General features: G+C 40.2%; 1 protein-coding gene across 2 annotated transcripts; it reads right to left on the bottom strand.

Annotated features, from left to right (window-relative positions):
- Positions 1 to 170: 170 nt before the first annotated feature.
- On the bottom strand, positions 171 to 13139 carry erich3 (glutamate-rich 3). Of its 2 annotated transcripts, XM_018753194.2 has the most exons (14): positions 12954 to 13139; positions 11530 to 11623; positions 11142 to 11267; positions 10983 to 11054; positions 10699 to 10827; positions 9891 to 10040; positions 9186 to 9395; positions 8800 to 8977; positions 8204 to 8390; positions 7576 to 7832; positions 7244 to 7462; positions 6525 to 7004; positions 4741 to 4854; positions 171 to 4527 (listed from the first exon to the last, which is right to left on the bottom strand). In XM_018753194.2, the coding sequence occupies exons 1-14, from the start codon at positions 12971 to 12973 to the stop codon at positions 1736 to 1738; spliced, it is 5028 nt and encodes a 1675-aa protein (XP_018608710.2). In that variant the 5' UTR covers positions 12974 to 13139; the 3' UTR covers positions 171 to 1735. The 2 variants fall into 2 exon arrangements, with proteins under 2 accessions (XP_018608710.2, XP_018608711.2); XM_018753195.2 differs by lacking the exon at positions 11142 to 11267.
- Between the last annotated feature and the right edge of the window lie 5345 nt (positions 13140 to 18484).

Genomic DNA, 18484 nt, shown 5'->3' with positions numbered 1-18484 from the left:
CTGCAATTTATAAAAGTATTATCAGATTAAAAATCACATATTGAAATACACATTTTAAGTTCCTTGAATCTCTTTTATTATCTAATAGTTTTCGCAAGTTTTATGAACCTGATAATGGACAGAAGCATACAAACAAAATCACAGAAACCTCAGTTTGAGTACTAGATTTATTGCGATATATAGATTTATTCAAAAATAATACTTATTTGTAACACACTACATGACAAATTAACCAGATAAACCAGATAAAACTGGAAAATAGAGTGAGAATTTTGTAAAGAGGAGTCTACAGTGAACATGTGAAAAGTCTACTGACAATCTCCTTTGTTTCCTGTGTAAAATGTGAAAATAATTTGGCTCTCTACAGATCATATAAGCCTTTGTTGTAACATGGTTATCTGAGCAGTAGTTGAAGAACAGAAAAATTTTCTACATTTGTTTTGAGTTAATATACTGACAACTACCAAATTCACAACAGAAAAAAAAAAACAAAAACAAAATCCTCAGTGTTACATATGACCAGCTTCATTTTATTGAGTTGCCAGCTGAATGGGTATAATTCATGTTTATATTGTGACATGAAGATGAAATACTTAAGCAATATCTAACTAAAATGATGAGTGATGAAGTTCAAACACACCTTATTACAAGAAATATAATTCTTCCTTTGGAGGAACATTTAAGACATAGAAAAATAAATATTTTTTTCCGCTGGACAAATAAATTACCTATACTGATAGACCCTGGGTGTATAATTTACCTCAAATCCCATTAGATCCACAGCCAAAAGTGCAAATATTAAGTGCAAGTGATTCATATACTTTTTGATGGATCACGCAAAGTTTTCATTTACTATACCTGGTTCAGTAGCAACACACTGACACCAGACCTTGACAATAGAGGTTCTTGAGATAGTGACATTGTGTGGTACAAACGTAAGACTGTGTGGGTAAGGAAAAGGATGTGGGTAGGGAATCATATTCTGTTGTTGAATTATTTGAGATGAGCTGTGTGGCCTGTGTGCTGTCCATTTCAGAATAATAACTAGACCTTCTGCAGGACTCTTAGAAAAGATGAGTCTGACCACTGTCAAAGTCTGTTACGATGGCAGGGAAGGCAATAATCAGAATGCCACTTACACCTCAACTGCTAACCACTTTGCAATATTGATCATGAGTCTCCATTATCATGGGAAATAAAATAATTGATTTTTCCAAGAGTGCAACTGATTGAGAGCTTGGCTCTTATTTTCACTAACAGAAGCTGTAGTGTTTGAATGTTGTGCTTGGACATAGACACCATGACTTGTGAATGGTTTTGCAGCTTACTCCCACACTGATTCTGATTCAGCACATGAGCGAAAAGCAACCAAAACTACACATAACAATAACTAACACAGAATTTAAAGTAAATTCTGCTCCTTATGTCCAGGACTCAAGAGTCCTGTAAAGACAAAATTCAAGAATAAATTACCACCTTATGAATTCTTTCTTTTGAGTCTAAATTTTACAGATTAGGAAACCATCCTATTTCAGTTATTTTAACATTAGCGTAGTAGAAACAAGCATCTGTGTGACACAATTATGGAGTTCTTCATATTACAATGTAAATATTTTCTGTGTATCCTCTTGTCTTCAGTTATACTACTAGGTCCCCTTGAACTATGGTTGAAATGTTTTAATTCCTCCTTAGCAATTGTCAATAAAGCTTTCATAGTGTCAGCATAGAGAAATGCTTACTGTGTTTCGCCTCTATATTCTAGTTCAGAGTGGGACACTGAACTTTCAACTTTGTCTTTGCTCTGGTCTTCAGTTTTTGGAACAGCCTCTGTACTGTATTTCTCTGTATCATCATCTGACATGCCTTGAGTAGCCCTTAATCCTCCTGCTTCTTCGTCTTTGGAGTGATTGCTTCTGAGCTCAGATGTATCCTCCCCATCTCTAGGTTCTGTGACCAGGGGCTGAGAATCAGCTTTGTCCTCATGCAAGGATTCCTCTTCATAGCTAGGCACTTCTGCCTCTTTGTCTTCCAAGTTAGTCACGTGATCCTTGTCATCCTCTTTAGCTGTAGCTTCTGCATTTTTCACATCAGATGTAGTGTTAAACACATCATCATCAATTACAGCTTCTGGTTCACATTCAGTATTCATGAACTGACCTACAGACTGTGTTAACAAATTGGGTGTACCATGGGTATCAATGGTCTCTTCATTCTGTTCTGTTTTTACTTCCTCCTCAGATATGTCATTGAAATCATTCAATTCTGATTTATTCACTTTTTCCTCTCTTTCAGCTTTTCTGCTCTCGGTCTCATTTAACACGTCTAGCTCTTCAATCACTGTAGGCTCAGTAATCTCCAATCTGTTCTCCATGATGTCTGATTGACCTTCTGCTATTACTTGTTCATCTCTGTTTCCTCCATCAACCATACAGTATTCCTCCACATTTGCTTCATTTTCATAGTCTTTCTTCTTAGCTATGGTGGGATCCCTGCCATCATTTTCTGTGTCTAGCACATTGTTGGGATCACTTTCCATTAAAGGTTGCACCTGATCATGCTGCTCATCTTGTGCTTTCAACTCAGATTCAGCCTCAGTGATGTTTGTATCAGCCACATCTGTTGGCCCTTGTTTATTTATGCCATCAGTGCTTCCTTCAAGTAGATCTTGAGTCTCCTCATGTTCTTCTGGTGATGTCTTAGTTTCCTCATTTTCATTTTCTATGTTTGCTCCCGGAATACCCTTTTCTTCACTTTCCAGTTTTTGCTTTTCGTCTGTTTCACTAGCATCATTCTGAGGTTGTTCTGTATTACCTTCTGACTTGACTAATTCTGCTTTTACTCCTTCTTCTGTCATGACCAGTTCTGCTTTGGTTTCCTCCTGTTCTTCAATCTCAAGGACCCGCATCTCTCCATTTTCAGCTTTCATGCTTCTTGGCATTACCGTTTCTGCTTCTTGCTCTTTTTCCGATTCATTGCTTTCAGCGTCCTGGCCTTGTAGATCTTTTGTTCGGCTATGACTTTGGTCTGCATCAAGGAAAACACTTCCATTATCACCCTCACACTCTTCTGCTTGAACTCTGTCTTCTTCTACTGTATGTGATTTAACAACTGTCTCTGTTAAGTTTGATCTGTCATTCTCATTTTCAACTACAGTCTGCTCAACTTCAGTCTCAACAACTGTCTCAGTTTCACACTCTAATTCTGTATCCATATTCCCATTCACCATCTCAGTGTTATTTTCTAGTTCTATTTGTTCTTCCACATGCAGCTCATCTTTGGATCCCATTTCCTTAGGTTCTGAATCATTTTCCTTAAGATCTATGTCTCCCTCTTTTTCATCCAACTCTTCATTCTTAGTCTCTGTTTCTACTGTCATTTTGAGTAAGTTTTCAGACTTATCCTCATAGTCTGGGGGTTTTTGTTCCTCTTTAACTATTGCTGGCTGATCTGTGGTTGCTTCCTCGTCTGTTGCCGGTAGAACCATAGTACTACTGCTGTCCTGTTCAGCTACAGAGTCTGCTTCTTCTGTTGGCTCCTCTTGTACCTCATTATTGTTCTCACCTATTGCTACCATATCTGTATTGTCTTCATCATTAACCTGGTTCTCCTGGGCACTTGTTTTTTTAATATTAAAATCATCATCTTCCTCCCCAGTCTGAGCTTTATCTTGCTGAATGGTATCATGATTTTCTTCTTGCTCTGTATGTCCACTTCCATCTTCCAATGTGCTGAGCTTGTCTAAGTTCCTTTCTTCTTCTGTAGGTGCCTCTAGTTCAGCCTCTGTCAGTTCATCACTCTGTCCTATGGTGTCATTTTTTTCATTTGTCTCTTCAGTGTCTCCTTCTGTAGTGTGCTCTAGAATTTCTCCCTTTTCGCGGCCACTGCTTTCATTGTGTTCTGACGCATCTGTGTCACCTTCCTCAGTCTTGTTTGCCTCCACTGCAGTCCATTCATCCTCAGCTTTTGCCTCATCATCATACATGTTAGATACAGCTACCTCCGCTGCACTTAGGTCTCCTCCATCTTCAGTTCCTTCTCCTCGAGTCTCATTGTCTTCGGCATTGTCATTGTTTTCATTCTCCTCTGCTTTGCCTTCACACACTGCCATAAAATTATAATCTGTGCCTTCAGCATGGGCTTCACCAGACTCATCTGTCTGGTTTTCCCCTGTCTCTGTGGCTGCCATCTCCATTTTGTTCTCCTTTACATTGTTTTCACTTTCCTGCAGGACCTCCTCAGAATTTTCCAGGACCATTCTCGAAGTTTTTTGTTCCTGAAGCTCAGTTTTTGTTGAGGTTTCCTCCATCTTTTCATCTTCTGTTTCAAAACCTGGCTCCTGTGCCTCCTGAGGCAGCTCTGTGGTATCTTCTACTTTCTGATTCTCCACAAAGTTAGCATTCATCTCATCCTCAATGTCCTTTACAGGAGCTTCTCCTTCAGCGCCCACTGGTTGCTCATCAGTGACCTTGATCTTTGTGCAGGGTAACTGTGGAAGGGCGGCAGTGAAATTTTCTTGTACCTGCACACCTAGAACACACAACAAGGTAGTTACAGCAAGCAGTTTTCATTAAAAAGAGCAAAACAATATAAAATAACCCTTTCTTACTAAAGTGTTTAATCCTGCCAAGGACACTGCTGACAAAAATAAATGATCCATTAAGCACGTACCATTTGTTCTGTTACATACGCACTTGTAAGTGGCAAACCAGTACTATCGTAAATGCAGGCAGAGCCAGTTACCAGGGCAGTTCTGTTCCTCCTCTTCCTCAGTGCTGGTGTCACTGAATTCTGGTTCTGAGTCACACTGGGCCTCCTTCATTATGGCTTCAGCCAACTTCTCCTGCACAGACTTGGCTTGATTTAGGCACGCAGAGGACACACACATGTGGAGCAGACAAGATGTGAGCGACTTAACTGTAAAAATTTGCTATTCAAGAAGTTTACAGTGATCACAGAAGCGTTTCAATCCAAATGACGTGAAGGAAAGTCTCAGAAAGAAAAACGTTAAAATGCAAGACACTTATTTGAAAAAAAGTGCAGTGGAAAAAAATAAATGGAAAGGTGAATACAATGCATTTATTCACACAATTTTAATGAAGGATGTTTTAGTAGGTTACAGAAAACAGAAAAGCATCACTTTATGATATCACATTGCAAAACAAGTGACATTATTTAGTGTTTACAAATATTGAAAAAATATAGAAAACAGTATCTAATGTTAACGTCTGCATTCTAATTAATTTTACATAAGGTATATCCTGCTGCTTTCCATAATTTTATAAGAAATTTTTTTCCGAAATCTAAAAAAAAAAAAATTCATGTTACAATTAATGATTTAATTCTGGATTTCACTATACACAGTTACTGATAATTTTCCATTTTTTTGACAAAATGGTTGTTAAAAATTTAACACAACATAACCATAAAATATTAATTGGAAATATTGTTGGAATAAATTAATGAGTTATGCAGCACACAGAAAAGTATAAACCTTTTTCCCCATATCTCAGCGCATAGCAAATGAAGGTACAAAGAAGTTATCATGAAACTCAGTTTTTCCATTTTTCCAGAAAGTACACATTTATGTTTTCTGTAGCATTCAGAAAAAACCCAAATGCTGTTTACTGTGAAAACACTGAATTTCACATAATGAATGAATATTCATATAATTGTTAATGAATAAACAAACATCAGACTATGAGAAAGTTCATCAGATCAACTCAACCGTGTTCCTTCATGCAGCAGATATAAACTGCACACATATATATAAAAACAGCGCTGAGGGGGGCTAGTGTGGATTAATGCAAATAGTTGGTGTTAGTGTCTCATCCTGTACATAGTCCTGTGTTCCTTTCTGATTGGCTGTTATATTGCTGATACTTAGTGAGCCACAGGGAAATTCTGGGGGGTTCAAGTGGTGACGCCCTAACCAGTGTGTGACCTGGGGGAACTCTCGAATGTTCAGCAGACTGTCTCGTACTTTCTGTGGCGTCTTTGTCAAGACTGCTGTTGAAAAGACATGTATGCGTTGCATAAAGAGCATTTTCCTAGAATCCTGTCTCCTGAACCAGTCTCCAGTAGCTCCATGGGGAGACACTGCAATATATGTGTGTATATATCTTGATATTTCACCCTAATAGCAAACGTAACCTCTTGGACTGAGTTAAACACTGTGAAGTTTCTTAACAGTTCTAAGAATGAAAGCACTCCATCTCAGCTCCAGGAAGTACTGTTTTAAACAGGCAGATGCCACGGGGGAGTTGAGCTAAAGCAGACTTGCATTATAAATCTAAAGGCCAAACTTCAAAACAAAAAAAGCTGAACAAGAAGAAATGCTGTAATCACAAGAAAACTCTAAAAATGAATAGCAAACTCAGCATTTCAAAGGAAAAGGCAGCATGCTATAGCAAGACCTAATCATCAAATAACACATACCACAGAAGAAATGGTATCACAACCACCACACAAGCGGATGACAGAAATTGCCCAAGATCATGGAGTATGGCCTTGGTCAGGCTACTCACCCCTCTCAGGCTCCACATCCTCAACAGTTTCCCTGGTGCTGGCCTCTGTATCATCTCTGGCAACACCTCCAGTCATACCTGTCTGCATGTTACTGAGAGAGCCCTCCAAGCTGGCCCTGTCCAATGCACTATCTAGTGGTTCAAGGCCTACGGCCTCCACTGTTGGTGTGGTTTTGACGTTTGCATCAGAAGTAGCCTCGTCGTTATCTGTAGATGCTGCTTTCATAGGTTCTTCAGAAGCCTTCAGTTCTTTCAACCTACCTTGTCTGGGATCATCTTCACTATGCTCCAACTGGATATGCTCCTCTACATCTTGCCCTGTCTTATCATCCTCTGTCCATTCTACTTTGGAGATAGAGCTGGAAGCTCTATCAGGCATGGCTTCCTTCATCTCTTCTGCTTCACTCTCAGAGTCCTCATTGCTGTTGTCTGAGGAGAAAGAGGAAGTCCTAGAAGAGAGAGAGGGCGTTGTCTTCTTTCCTAAAAGAGAATTAATTGAATGGGAGAAACAAGTGATTGAATGATGGTATAATTTTCTTTCATGGAATACTCTTGGTTGACTTTGTTATTTTTAAAAGCCAGCCCTTTAACATTTTCAGTTTACTTTACTAAAGATAGTTCTGGAGGAAAATGAATACTCCTATTTGTTCTTTCATGGTTCCATTTGGTAGTTCTGTTTCATCCTGAAGGTCAAAGGAGAACGAGGCTACATTACTTACTGATTTTGTCATCTTCTTCAGCCTCACTGTCAGTGTATATGTCTTTCTCATTGTCCTCACTCTCTTGGTTGTCAATCTCTCTGTCTTCTTTGCTTTCACTTTGAAAATCCCTGCCTTCATTAGATGGAGAAGAGGTCTCTTTATTCATTGCATGAGGTTCTGACTCATCCCTCTCATCATCTACTCTTTCGTCATCAGCTTCAAAGTCCTCGTCGTAGCCTGGACAACAAGAAGCCAGCTCAGACATCAGAACAAAGGCACAGGCTGGAAATCTGTAGTAGAAGCTGTGAAACTGTAGGGGATTCAGGGTACAGGGCTGTCTGAACATTTACCATCTTTTGCTTTGTCCTCCTCCTTGTCTTGTATACTATCTTTCTCCTCAGAATCCCTGTGGTTGCTGTCATGTCCTTGGCTGGATTCTGCTTGCATATTGCACTGACTATCCTCTTTGACATTTTCTTTCTCTTTGTCTCTGGAGTCCTCAGTCATCTCCAGGGAATTACCAAGAAAGCCTTCTCCTTCTGTGTCCTGCTGTCTTCCAATTGGGGGAGGGGTGGGCTTCTTGTCTAGACCCATAGCAATGATACACCTATGGACACACAACAAGACATAAATGATACTGGAGGGTCGTATGACAGCAGATGACTGCAATAAAAATTGTGGTGGGACATTGATATGGTCTCTGTCAGCAGATTAGGACCTTGAAGAATGAATGGTGTGAATATTAAACTGAAATTCATGTGTAATGAGAATGCAGACATGCCCAGTGAATCTAAATATCCACTGACCATATAAATAGGCTAAAGACACTCCACCCAAACCATTTTACTTTCCAAAAGGTACTAAAAGCATATAAACAATAGCACAAACAGTGGATATTCCACTGAAACGCTGGCAACATGCAAGTGTACCCTTGCAATTCTGTGAATTGTGCTGGGCCATAGAACAAGAGCTGCTCACTTGTAGCATGGAGAGGCCCCATCCACACTGACAAAGCTGAAGTGGCCACGCTTCCCCCCAAGTCTGAAGCCCCTTCGGTGCCTGAACTCACAGCAAGAGCTCAGGCGTTCCACCTGCAGGCCATTGAGGTAGAAAGTGAGACTGAAGGGGAAGCCACGGTGCCGTCGCGAGATGAACCGGAAAGGCTCTGAAAGGAAGGAGAGGTATGCAACAAAACCACAGACGTGAACGAATTCAAATAAGCAACAATAAACCAGGTTTCTTTTCTAAATCTTAACAAGAGTGCTGGAAGGCTGCACAGATAGATAAGCTTGGACAAATTGAGTCTGAAATTATATTATTTTGCTCCTTCAAAGAAGGAGTAACAAAGAAATATGAGGGATTTTTATTATTATTAAAGAAATAAAGGTCGAGGACTTTGTTCAAAGGTAAACAGCAACACATCCCAATGGATTTTAATTTTATGACCAGTGAAAAGTTCCTAAAAAATGATCCTTCTTTCTGTTCATCATTCTTTATGACTTTGTAGAAGAATTGCAAGGTACAGCTCACTGAGTGGGTTTTTTCTGTAGTTTGTAGTGTGTTCAATGGCTGACCTCCCTCTCTTAGCTTCCCTTTGTACACGCAGATATTCTCCCCTCCACAGTGCTGCTGGAAGACCTTCACCTCATGCCTGAGGTCTATGTCATTGTGAGAAATTCTCAGCGACTTGCAGTGAAGCACCATTGTTACTGACGCACTGCTGTGTGTCGACATCTTATGGAACTTGGACTCCTGCAAGCAGATGCAACTTTAATTCTTTTTCAGTACTGCGTAATTAAAAGAAGTTAATCTTGCTTCTGTTTCATTGGAAACCCTTACAAATGGCCGACAGATCAGATTTATTGTTTTTCATTGACTGCATAAAATGCAGTGACTAGCCATCCACAAATCACACTTTGCTTTTCTCGTTCCACCATTGAGGGTAGGAGCAGCGCCTGACCTTTGTGACCGCGGGAATGCTGGGAGCTGTGGTGGGACGCAATTTTCTTCCCCTCATAGTTCCATTGGGGGTGCTTTTAAAACTTCTTGCTTTTCTTTTGGATGAAGGGGGCACTGGAGTGACAAAATTATTGATGACCGGAAGACAATAAGGAGATATCCCACTGGAATACTTGCCCGTTGCCACATGCCTCACGGGATCTCGTTCCAGCTAGAAACCAGAACAAAAAAAATAAAAACTCCATTGTGATAACATTATGAAATTATAACATTATATTACAGTAATTGCACATGTATGATAAATATTCCCCATTAGTAATACGTTCTATTATTTTAGGACATTTACAATTCTGAAAGTTTTAAACCTCTTTCTTTTCAATTAACTAATTAAAACATGAATTTATTCTATTTAACAAATAATCAAAGTATATTCTTGTTTAAGAAACTCTTACAATTATAACTTAAAAAGAACACTGAACTGTGACTGTGCTCCAGAGTACTATTGATTGAAAATTAATGGTTATTGCTGTATAAAGCCAATTTGGACATGTTTCAAGAAACAAATTGCTCTTCAGCTGAAGGATGATGAACAAATACAATCTAGGATCTGGGAGTTACAAACACTTGTCTCGGTGTTTGCCGCTCACGGTCCCCTGTGGTTGCCAGTGCTCCGGAGAAGAGAAATGGTCAGAAGACCAGGACTCACCACAGTGCTGCCAAGCCGCTCCTTGTCCCCAGAGGAAGTCCTGGGGCTGGAGGACTGGGATGGCCTGTGGGTGGAGCCACTGTTTATGGGCTGGAGCCGGATGGGCCTCTGAATTTTCTCTGGGGCCGTGTTGGGCCGAGAGGAACCAGGCTGAGTAGCATTACACAGGAAAAGAAGCAATAGCCATATGGTCCAGTAGGGATACTACAAACATGTCTTTGGAATTCTAAAGCAAAAATCCTCTTGAAAGTTAGTGGAAGCGGGAGAAAGTTTGTATCATTTCCTGGACATGCTGACATAATTTATTTACACGGTCAGGTCAGTGTTAAACTGTAGTAATTGCCCACAATAGAGCAGCTATTTACAGTGAACAGCTGCACTGCCTGACGAATGGCCAAAGAAGACAGTGTGCGCTTGACGTGTCTGTAGAACACATCATGAGTGAAAACGTGGTGAAATCTCCAGACTGCAGCAGAAATTACCAACACAGGGCTTACAGTCCCATTTGTCATATGACCAAATAACACTAACAGTTGTGGTGTAATAGTCCTTTAGCAGAGTAATTGCCCAACTTTGCCGCAATTAAAAAATGTACACTTAGTAATGCCTACAGATAATTTGCTAAGTTCAAAAATTTGTTACAAGCATAAGCACTATTTATTCAACACTAGTGTTTCGTTTTAGGAAATAACAACATATTCCAGAGTGTAACACTGTACTTTCAGAAACATGGATTTTTTTCAGCCGTAATTTCTGCAGTTTGTCCCAAATCCATTGTAAACCCTGTTAGCTGGTCAAGTTAACTCACAGATTCAGAGGACTCTGACGGTTCCACTTCTGGCCCAGAATGCCAAGTATGTCCATTTCTGGGGCCTGACGGAGGCCTCGGAGAACGTAAAGGAATGATGTCACCATTGTATCTTCTGGAACGTTCCACCTTTAATGTGTTGAAATATTATCTTAATTTAAATTTCTGTTAAGGGCACTCATACTATGCTGCATATTAAATTAGTATTATATGAGAATCAGTATTATATTAGCATTATAGTAGTCTTAATATAGTGCAGAATGAACGGTATGTACAATATTTACCTTGATTTTATTCACACGTTCCCTTTGTGCAAAATCCTCCAGTTTTTTCTTGATTTGTATATGGTGGTGTCGCTAAATAACAAAAGTAATGGAATATTTCAGCAAACTGAGAACTAGTAAAGAAAGATAGACATTTCTATGATAGTCTGATGTCCTCACCTCTATGTCCAACACCTTGTTGAATATGGCTTGGGCCAGACATTCACGCATGTGCCTTTCATGGTATTTCCTCATCACATTGTACTTGTACTCCTTATCTGGGACAATGCTCCCACTCCGTGTGATCTACAACCACACAGTCCCCTTGACTTGCTTACCAAATTACACTGCAACTGAATCATGTTAACCATGCAGTAGCTTTCAAAGCAATAACAGTAAAGCTGTATGAACAAACTTTAATACCAGTTTTTTTTTATTTCTCAAAGGCTGAAATTTCTTTAAAACAGGAATATACCAAGGACATAATAATGTTCTGTAACACCTGTTAATAACTGTTAGTATTAATAACATTTTTTTACATCTTTACTGCTTGTGCAGCTTGACATACCAGCCCTACTTTCACCAGGTGTCGTCTGATCCGCGTGTTACTGAAGTATCCAGCCAGATGTTTGTCTGTAAGGCTGTTGTAGGCCGACAGAAGACTGAGGACATGGAATGATGTGTTAGAGATGTTTTATGTATCTCAAGCAAGAAAATGAACTAAGGAGCACCTCCTCACCCTTCTGGCATGCTTTATAGCCCTGAAGCTTAGTAACAGTCCCAATGTGAACAATAGGTCTCCCAGCTCTAGTTACCCCACTGGGCCTCCTGAACAAGTGTTTTTTTCTAATGAGACTAACTAAATCTCTTCCATCGGATCTCAGGTGCTAAGCAAGGTCACTGCAACAATGGCATTTTTCTAACAAAGCCTACAGACAGACATCTAACAACAGATAATTTTGTCTGCTGTGTGCCGTTATGTGTCATTGTTTTAATCACTTTAATTAAATGCTGTCAGTAAGCGTTCCCCGTAGGAGGGCAATTCATCGGATCACCGTAAACACAAGGAAGGTGAACAGCCTGGCAAGTATATTGATACTTGGTACCACGCTCAAGTAGAACAAAAAATATTATTCAGGCTGTCCTTCTTTGGGGCTCCATTTACTGTGCACTTGATGTTGTTTAAGGATGTTGCTGGGTTTACAATTACACCCTCGTAGCCAAGCAACTGTGACAACATACGAGTATTTGCTGCCATCCAATTTGTCTGAACTGTGCGACGACGTTGCGGTAATGGCTAGCGAATATAGCAGGCAACAGTATCTTTGCTGTAGTTTTTTCACCTCTACAGTTACTAGGTCTGATTGGCCTCATTATGTCTTATTGATAAGGGGTGAACCTCAAAATGTCATTTTTTACTCTTCTACTTATTTCTCTTCCTGCCCCAGCAGATATCAAGGAAAATACTATTCCGAGAAGGTGACTATGCAAGAACCATTCTAAACATTGATTTCCTTTCTACTTAAACAGTTATTATAAGCACCTAGGCTTTATTTAACATAGAAGACTTTATTAATACTCAATAAAATAAAATTGTTTCTAAACACGCTTACTTCTATACACAGTCATTTGAAGAATGTGAGCAAAATACTCTCTTGCACCAAACAATATTATAAGGCACTATGACAGCTTATTTATGTTGACATTTCCCAACTCCCTGAGCGCTGCACCAAAATCATTTAATGATTTTTAAAACAAAACAAAAACATAATTCATTATGGCTAACACTGGAAATTTGCATAAATTTAATTTAAACAGGGAGGTCTGCAGCATCACGCATATGTTTCTGCTTTAAAATAAAGCACAGGATTCGATCAGATTCTCATAGCGGTTGCTTCAAATGACATATATATCGTGGGCTGTCATAGCAGGTGGAAAAGTTTAAAACTAAATGCTGAGAAATAAAAATGAGAGGTCCGCATAACAACTTACCCGGCATTTAGGTGGCTCATTTCGTCTCTTGCGTAATTATACCGAGTAAAATTTGCTGCAGGCGCTCTGAAGCGACTATTTCAATCGTATCATCGCGACAAAAATGGTGAAGGTCGGGACTGAACGATTGTTCCCTTAAGCCGTTTGCAGCTCTCGGGATTCGCACGCAGCACTTCTGCCTGCTCGAGCCTGATGACATCCACGGTTGCTAGGTGACGTGACGTCACTCCGTCGAAGAGGCGGGAAGTGGCTGCGCTACCTGGCGCGGACTCTAAATGTCTTAACAGTTTCGCGCTTCGTGACGAGAGTTCTGCCAACGACAACAGGACTCGAGCCAGTTACCTGCGCTTAGTGTGCACTAAACTCACCAGGCTCATACACTTATTTACCCATGTAGCCATGTTTGTGTGTTCGAGGTATCAACCGCTTTTCCCAGGGTCTACTGAGCCCAGTGGCGCTCCAGCAGTAGATGAGTGGTTCAGCAAGAATTTATGGCAAGGAGCTCATGTAGGGTTAAGGAGCGGTCATCCATAAATAGAAGATTCAGACAGATCGGTGACATCAGACAATCCATTTCAGTCCCAGTCAATAGGCATGGTGCTCCACCGAGGTGATTGACGTGAAACTTCCCTGGAGGAAATTGTCTGTTTAAAATGATTGTTAGAAGACTAAAACCTTTCACTCATTGCCTGCATGTGCCCTTGTCTCCTAGCTTTGTCTAAGCTGAAATCAGTCATTTCGAATGGTCTTTGAAACGCATTTTCATCCGAAGAGCCCCTTCCCAAAGTGGAGGGATCCATCAATGATGGAAGAATTTTGAAAGACCACCTGGACTGCCGTGCTGTTCAATTTACAGGTCATGCTGTACGCTGGAAGAATGTTTCAGGAGCCACTAATGGGGATGAGATTTGAGATTGAGATTTTATTACCGATGGCTTCTAAAAGGCCGAGTCTGGAACCACAGCATCATCATACAGCAGCCAGTCTTACAACTTCAAGACTATCAAGAACAAGGATGAATATTTATCAAATACAGTAATGATTAAATAAGGAGGGTGCAATAAATGTGATATATTTGATGAAGCATTTCTTTTTTGTACCTCTTGTTGGTTGCGTTGTCAGTGGTTTGTGTTGGATGAGTGTGCTACTAGCACCTGTCTTGCTATTTTTCCGCAGACTGGTTTGTTTCGACCCCTAAGGTGTCTACTAGGGATCCTTCAGGTGATGTTGCTAATTTTTCAGCAAAGATGAAGTGCCACAACATTACATTGGCGACAAAAATGGAAAGAGTAAATGCTGTTAAGAAAGGTCAGAAATGCACAGATGATGCTCAGCTTAATTTTAAAACAAATTTGATTATTATTTGAGGGGGTGCGGTGGCGCAGTGGGTTGGACCACAGTCCTGCTCTCCAGTGGGTCTGGGGTTCGAGTCCTGCTTGGGGTGCCCTGCGACGGACTGGCGTCCCGTCCTGGGTGTGTCCCCTCCCCCTCCGGCCTTACGCCCTGTGTTACCGGGTTGGCTCCGTGACCCCGTATGGGACAAGCGGTTCTGAAAATGTGTGTGTGTGTGTGATTATTATTTCTTGAGCATTAGCAAAGGGTGAAGCACTGATGGGCAAGGCTCTGACAGTAAAAAAATAAATCTTTATTACTTGGTTTTAAAATGTTTGAACCTTATTGATAAAAACTCAAAGCAAACATTTTAAGTACAGATATGATGTAACGTGTCTCACGTTAACACACTGCAGGTTGAAAATCACAGCACACATCCTCCTACAAAATAAATACATTTTCACTGTAAAAATAATATGAAATGTTTAAAAAAAACACTGGCATTTTGTTTCAAATATTTATGCTTTTCTGTACATTTAATACAAGAATGATTTCGTGTCGGACATGATATTTGCATTGTATAACGGAGACCTGTACTCATTTTTTAACTCAAGAGTCTAACTGTGAGCATTACAGCAGAGCACTTCAAATGTGGGCTCAAATCCAGCTCAGATTGTGCAGTGTTTGCTTGTTCTTCTTGTGCTTGCATGGCTTTGCCCCAGGTGGTCTGGTTTCCTCCCACAGTCCAAAGATATGTATTACAGGTAAATTAGTGACTTAAAATTGCTGTAGTGTGTGTATGCGTGTGTGAAGCAGTGTGTGTCACTGCTCGGTGATGGACTGGAGTCCCCATTCAGGGCGTACCGTGCCTCATGTGCTGTACTTCCAGGATATGGTCTGGTGCACAGCAACTGTGCTTTGGGCAAGCAGTCATTCATAATGGATAACTCTTTCATGGTGCACAGACACAGAGGTTTGGAGCATTCTGCTCATGAGTGGGACTCACGGCCATCACACAGTGGTCAACAGAACTCACAGGAGAATGAGATGGACAAGGTCATGGGTCTGAGCCAAGATCAGGTAATGTACTCCTTTCCAGCCCTGCCTCCTCAGGACTCTCCTCTGGGGTGGCCTCTGTGCAACCTATACTTGTGCTTGTCTGCAAATCACCAAAACACTCTTCCGGACTGGGCCTTCCAGAAGCACTGTCCTGTAACCTGTGACCTTCGTCCTCTGAGTCCTTACTGCTGCTGTGTGAGGAGTCATTTCTTTGAGAGCATGATGATATCCTCTTCTCCACTGAGAAACGTGAAGATAAAATGAAAAAAAAAAAAACAAGCAATTTGAATACGATGGTGTAAAATTTCGACATATTCTCTAGATCGATATTTGGTCATTTTAAATGCCAATGTTTTGACAGTTTCAGCTTATGTAATTGAAGTATATAGCAGAAGAACGTTGACTGTCTCAATACTCATTTCTTTATATGTTCTTTAGAACTTTCTTAACTTTATTACAGGGAGAATCACTATATAAACTTGTGACTACTCATACATTTTTCTTGAGATCATCTGTGACAACTATTTTTGATTTCATCAGCAATTTCACAGGAGAGTGCAGCAACATTACTCACTATTCATGTCCTCTTCTGACTCACTGTCTGCAAACACACTTGTCTCCTTATGAGAATAACTCCCTTCATTAGATGAGGAAGAGGACCTCCTATACCTTGCTGGACGAGATTCAGCGCCCTCCCTCTCATCATCTGCACTCTTGTCATCGGCTTCAAAGTCTATAACAAGACATCAGTTTCCTCTTCAGGACAAAGACCCAGGCTGGAAATTTCTGATACCAACGTTACACCTAAGGTATTAACTTTGACAGTGCACAAACAGATGGTTTCGAAGCATGCTGCTTGTGTGTGGGGGCTGACAGGCATCACAAAGAAGTCAAGAGAACGTAAATTGGAATGAAGACATGAGCTCTTGGGGCTTAGGCCAAATCAGGCAGTTTACCTCCCCCTAGCTCCGCCTCCTCAACATGTTCCTCATGGATGGTTTCTGTAGTTTCTGCATCCTCTTTTTGTGTACTTCCTGCTGCATTTGCCTCCGTGTCACTGTTATACCCCTCCAGACTGAGCCTTTCAGAAGGGCTGTCCTGCAACCTGAAGCCTTCCTCCTCTGAGTCCTTAGTGAAGCTGTGTGCAGAGGAATCACTTCTGGGAGAGCTGGATGGTATCCTTTCCTCTGCTGAGAGACAGATGAATTGGATGGAAAGATCAGATAACCTGAATAGGACAATACAATTTACCTCTAGCACATAAAATCATCTAATTTTATGTAATATTAAATCCCAGTCATTTTACAGCTCACTTAACTCTAAAGCATTGCAGAAGAAAGTGAATAGCCCTGGACAACTATGTTCATTAGAGCTTTCTTTAAATGTTGATACTGTATAACAGAAATGACAATGTCCATATATTTTTTTAATGGTTTATCATTTTTTTAGTTTCATGTGCAAGGTCATAGGAGACTGAGGCAAGGACACTCACTTGTCTTGTCCTCTTCGGACTCGCTGTTGGAGAACACAGTTGTTTCCTTTTGGGAATAACTGCCTTCATTAGATGAACAGGATCCCTCAGTCTCCGTTGGACTGCACTCAGTGTCCTTCTCATCAGCTGTGGCCTTGTCATCAGCTTCAAAGTCTGTAAAAAGGTCCCATGTCAGAACAAAGACACAGGCTGGGAATTTCGTATATAGATTGTCTGTGCTAAATTATGCACTAGTATACATGATTTCACAAATACGTTGCTTCATGTTTATGTCCATATCTTGCCAAAAGACTATCATCGCAAACACCTTGCTAGACCTACACGGGGTCACATTTTAACTTCAAATGGAAAGTTAAAAAAGGACACAAGTGTTTTTTATAGAAAAATTCTTATATTAAAAGATGTCTTTTTTAAAAAATACTGTCTAATACATGTTTTACTGGACAGTACTACATGTGTTTTCTACACGATTCAGAAGATTGTTGTTGGCTCCTGCTATTACTGTGGTGTATTTAACTTTTGTACTCTAATTTACATACAGCATCTTAAAAAACTATCCAAATACATTAACTGGTAAAAATGACAAAGAATAAGGATGACAAGGTGTAAAATTTAGTACTGATCAGATATGAAACATAAATATCATATGTAAATGGTGATGCATTTTTTTTTTGGTTTACACATCTCACGTTGTTCACTTTGTATTTTGGATTAGCGTTTCTTCACAAATTGTTCATAATTCTGACCCCACGATATCTAGATATCTACGAAGTGTTTTGCAGGTCATATTGCTAGTGCTGCAGAATACAGAAATAATTAATGCTGTTGAGAAAGGCAAAGAATTCTGCTGTGTTTAAAATGTTGGGATGTTATGGCTGGAACTTTTCTGTACAGACTTGGGAAAGGTAAACATTTGGTGTCAGACAGGATAATATATGGGACACTTTAAGGATGTTTTCCATTATTTCTTATGTGGAAAAATCATCAATTTGAATGATTTTGATATACTCCAAGACATTTTCGGTTTACTCCAAGACATTTTTGGTTCGTATTAAGTCATGTAGCAGGGACCCGCTGTACTGCATTTTGTATTTAAGACATATATTGTCATGGTGTGCAAAGAAGATTCACTGTAAGCACACAGTGGTCAGCAGAACTCAGAGTGAGAAGAAAAAGGTCATGGGGCTTAAGCGAGGTTGAGCAACTTACCCCCCAGAGGCTCTGCCTCCTCAGGGTGCTCCTCAGGGGTGCCCTCCGAGTCCTCACTGGTTGTACTTCTTACTGTCCCTTTGAGGGTGTGCCTTTCAGAAGCAATGACCTGCAACCGTAGGTCTTCCTCCTCTGAGTCCTTACTGCTGCTATATGAGGAGAAGGAGGTACTTCCAGGAAGTGACGGTGTCCTCTTCTCTACTAAGAAAAACATTAATTGGATGTAAAGAACAAGTGACTTCAATATGAAAATACAGTTTACTTTTGGTACATGCTATTGATTTTGGTCATTTTAAATCCCAATTTGACATTTTCATCTTACTTAACTGAAGAGCATTTTAGAAGAAAATGAATATATATATATTAAGAAAAATAAAGTACAGTATTGTAACGAACCACGTTATTGTGTTTAGGCATGAAGCTGTGTTTGGTGTAAATA

This window comes from Scleropages formosus, chromosome 3 (assembly GCF_900964775.1).
Source record: "Scleropages formosus chromosome 3, fSclFor1.1, whole genome shotgun sequence".
Classification (NCBI taxonomy): Eukaryota; Metazoa; Chordata; class Actinopteri; order Osteoglossiformes; family Osteoglossidae; genus Scleropages; species Scleropages formosus.
This window is presented reverse-complemented; position numbering and strand designations above follow the sequence as displayed.

Excerpts from the sequence above, each read along its gene's own strand:
- erich3 (XM_018753194.2), bottom strand. The coding sequence starts at position 12,973 with ATGAGCCACCTAAATGCCGG. Across the intron at positions 11,055-11,141 it reads ACAAGGTGTTGGACATAGAG|CGACACCACCATATACAAAT; the intron begins GTGAGGACATCA and ends TTTGTTATTTAG. Across the intron at positions 4,855-6,524 it reads GGATGTGGAGCCTGAGAGGG|CCAAGTCTGTGCAGGAGAAG; the intron begins GTGAGTAGCCTG and ends GCCTAAATCAAG.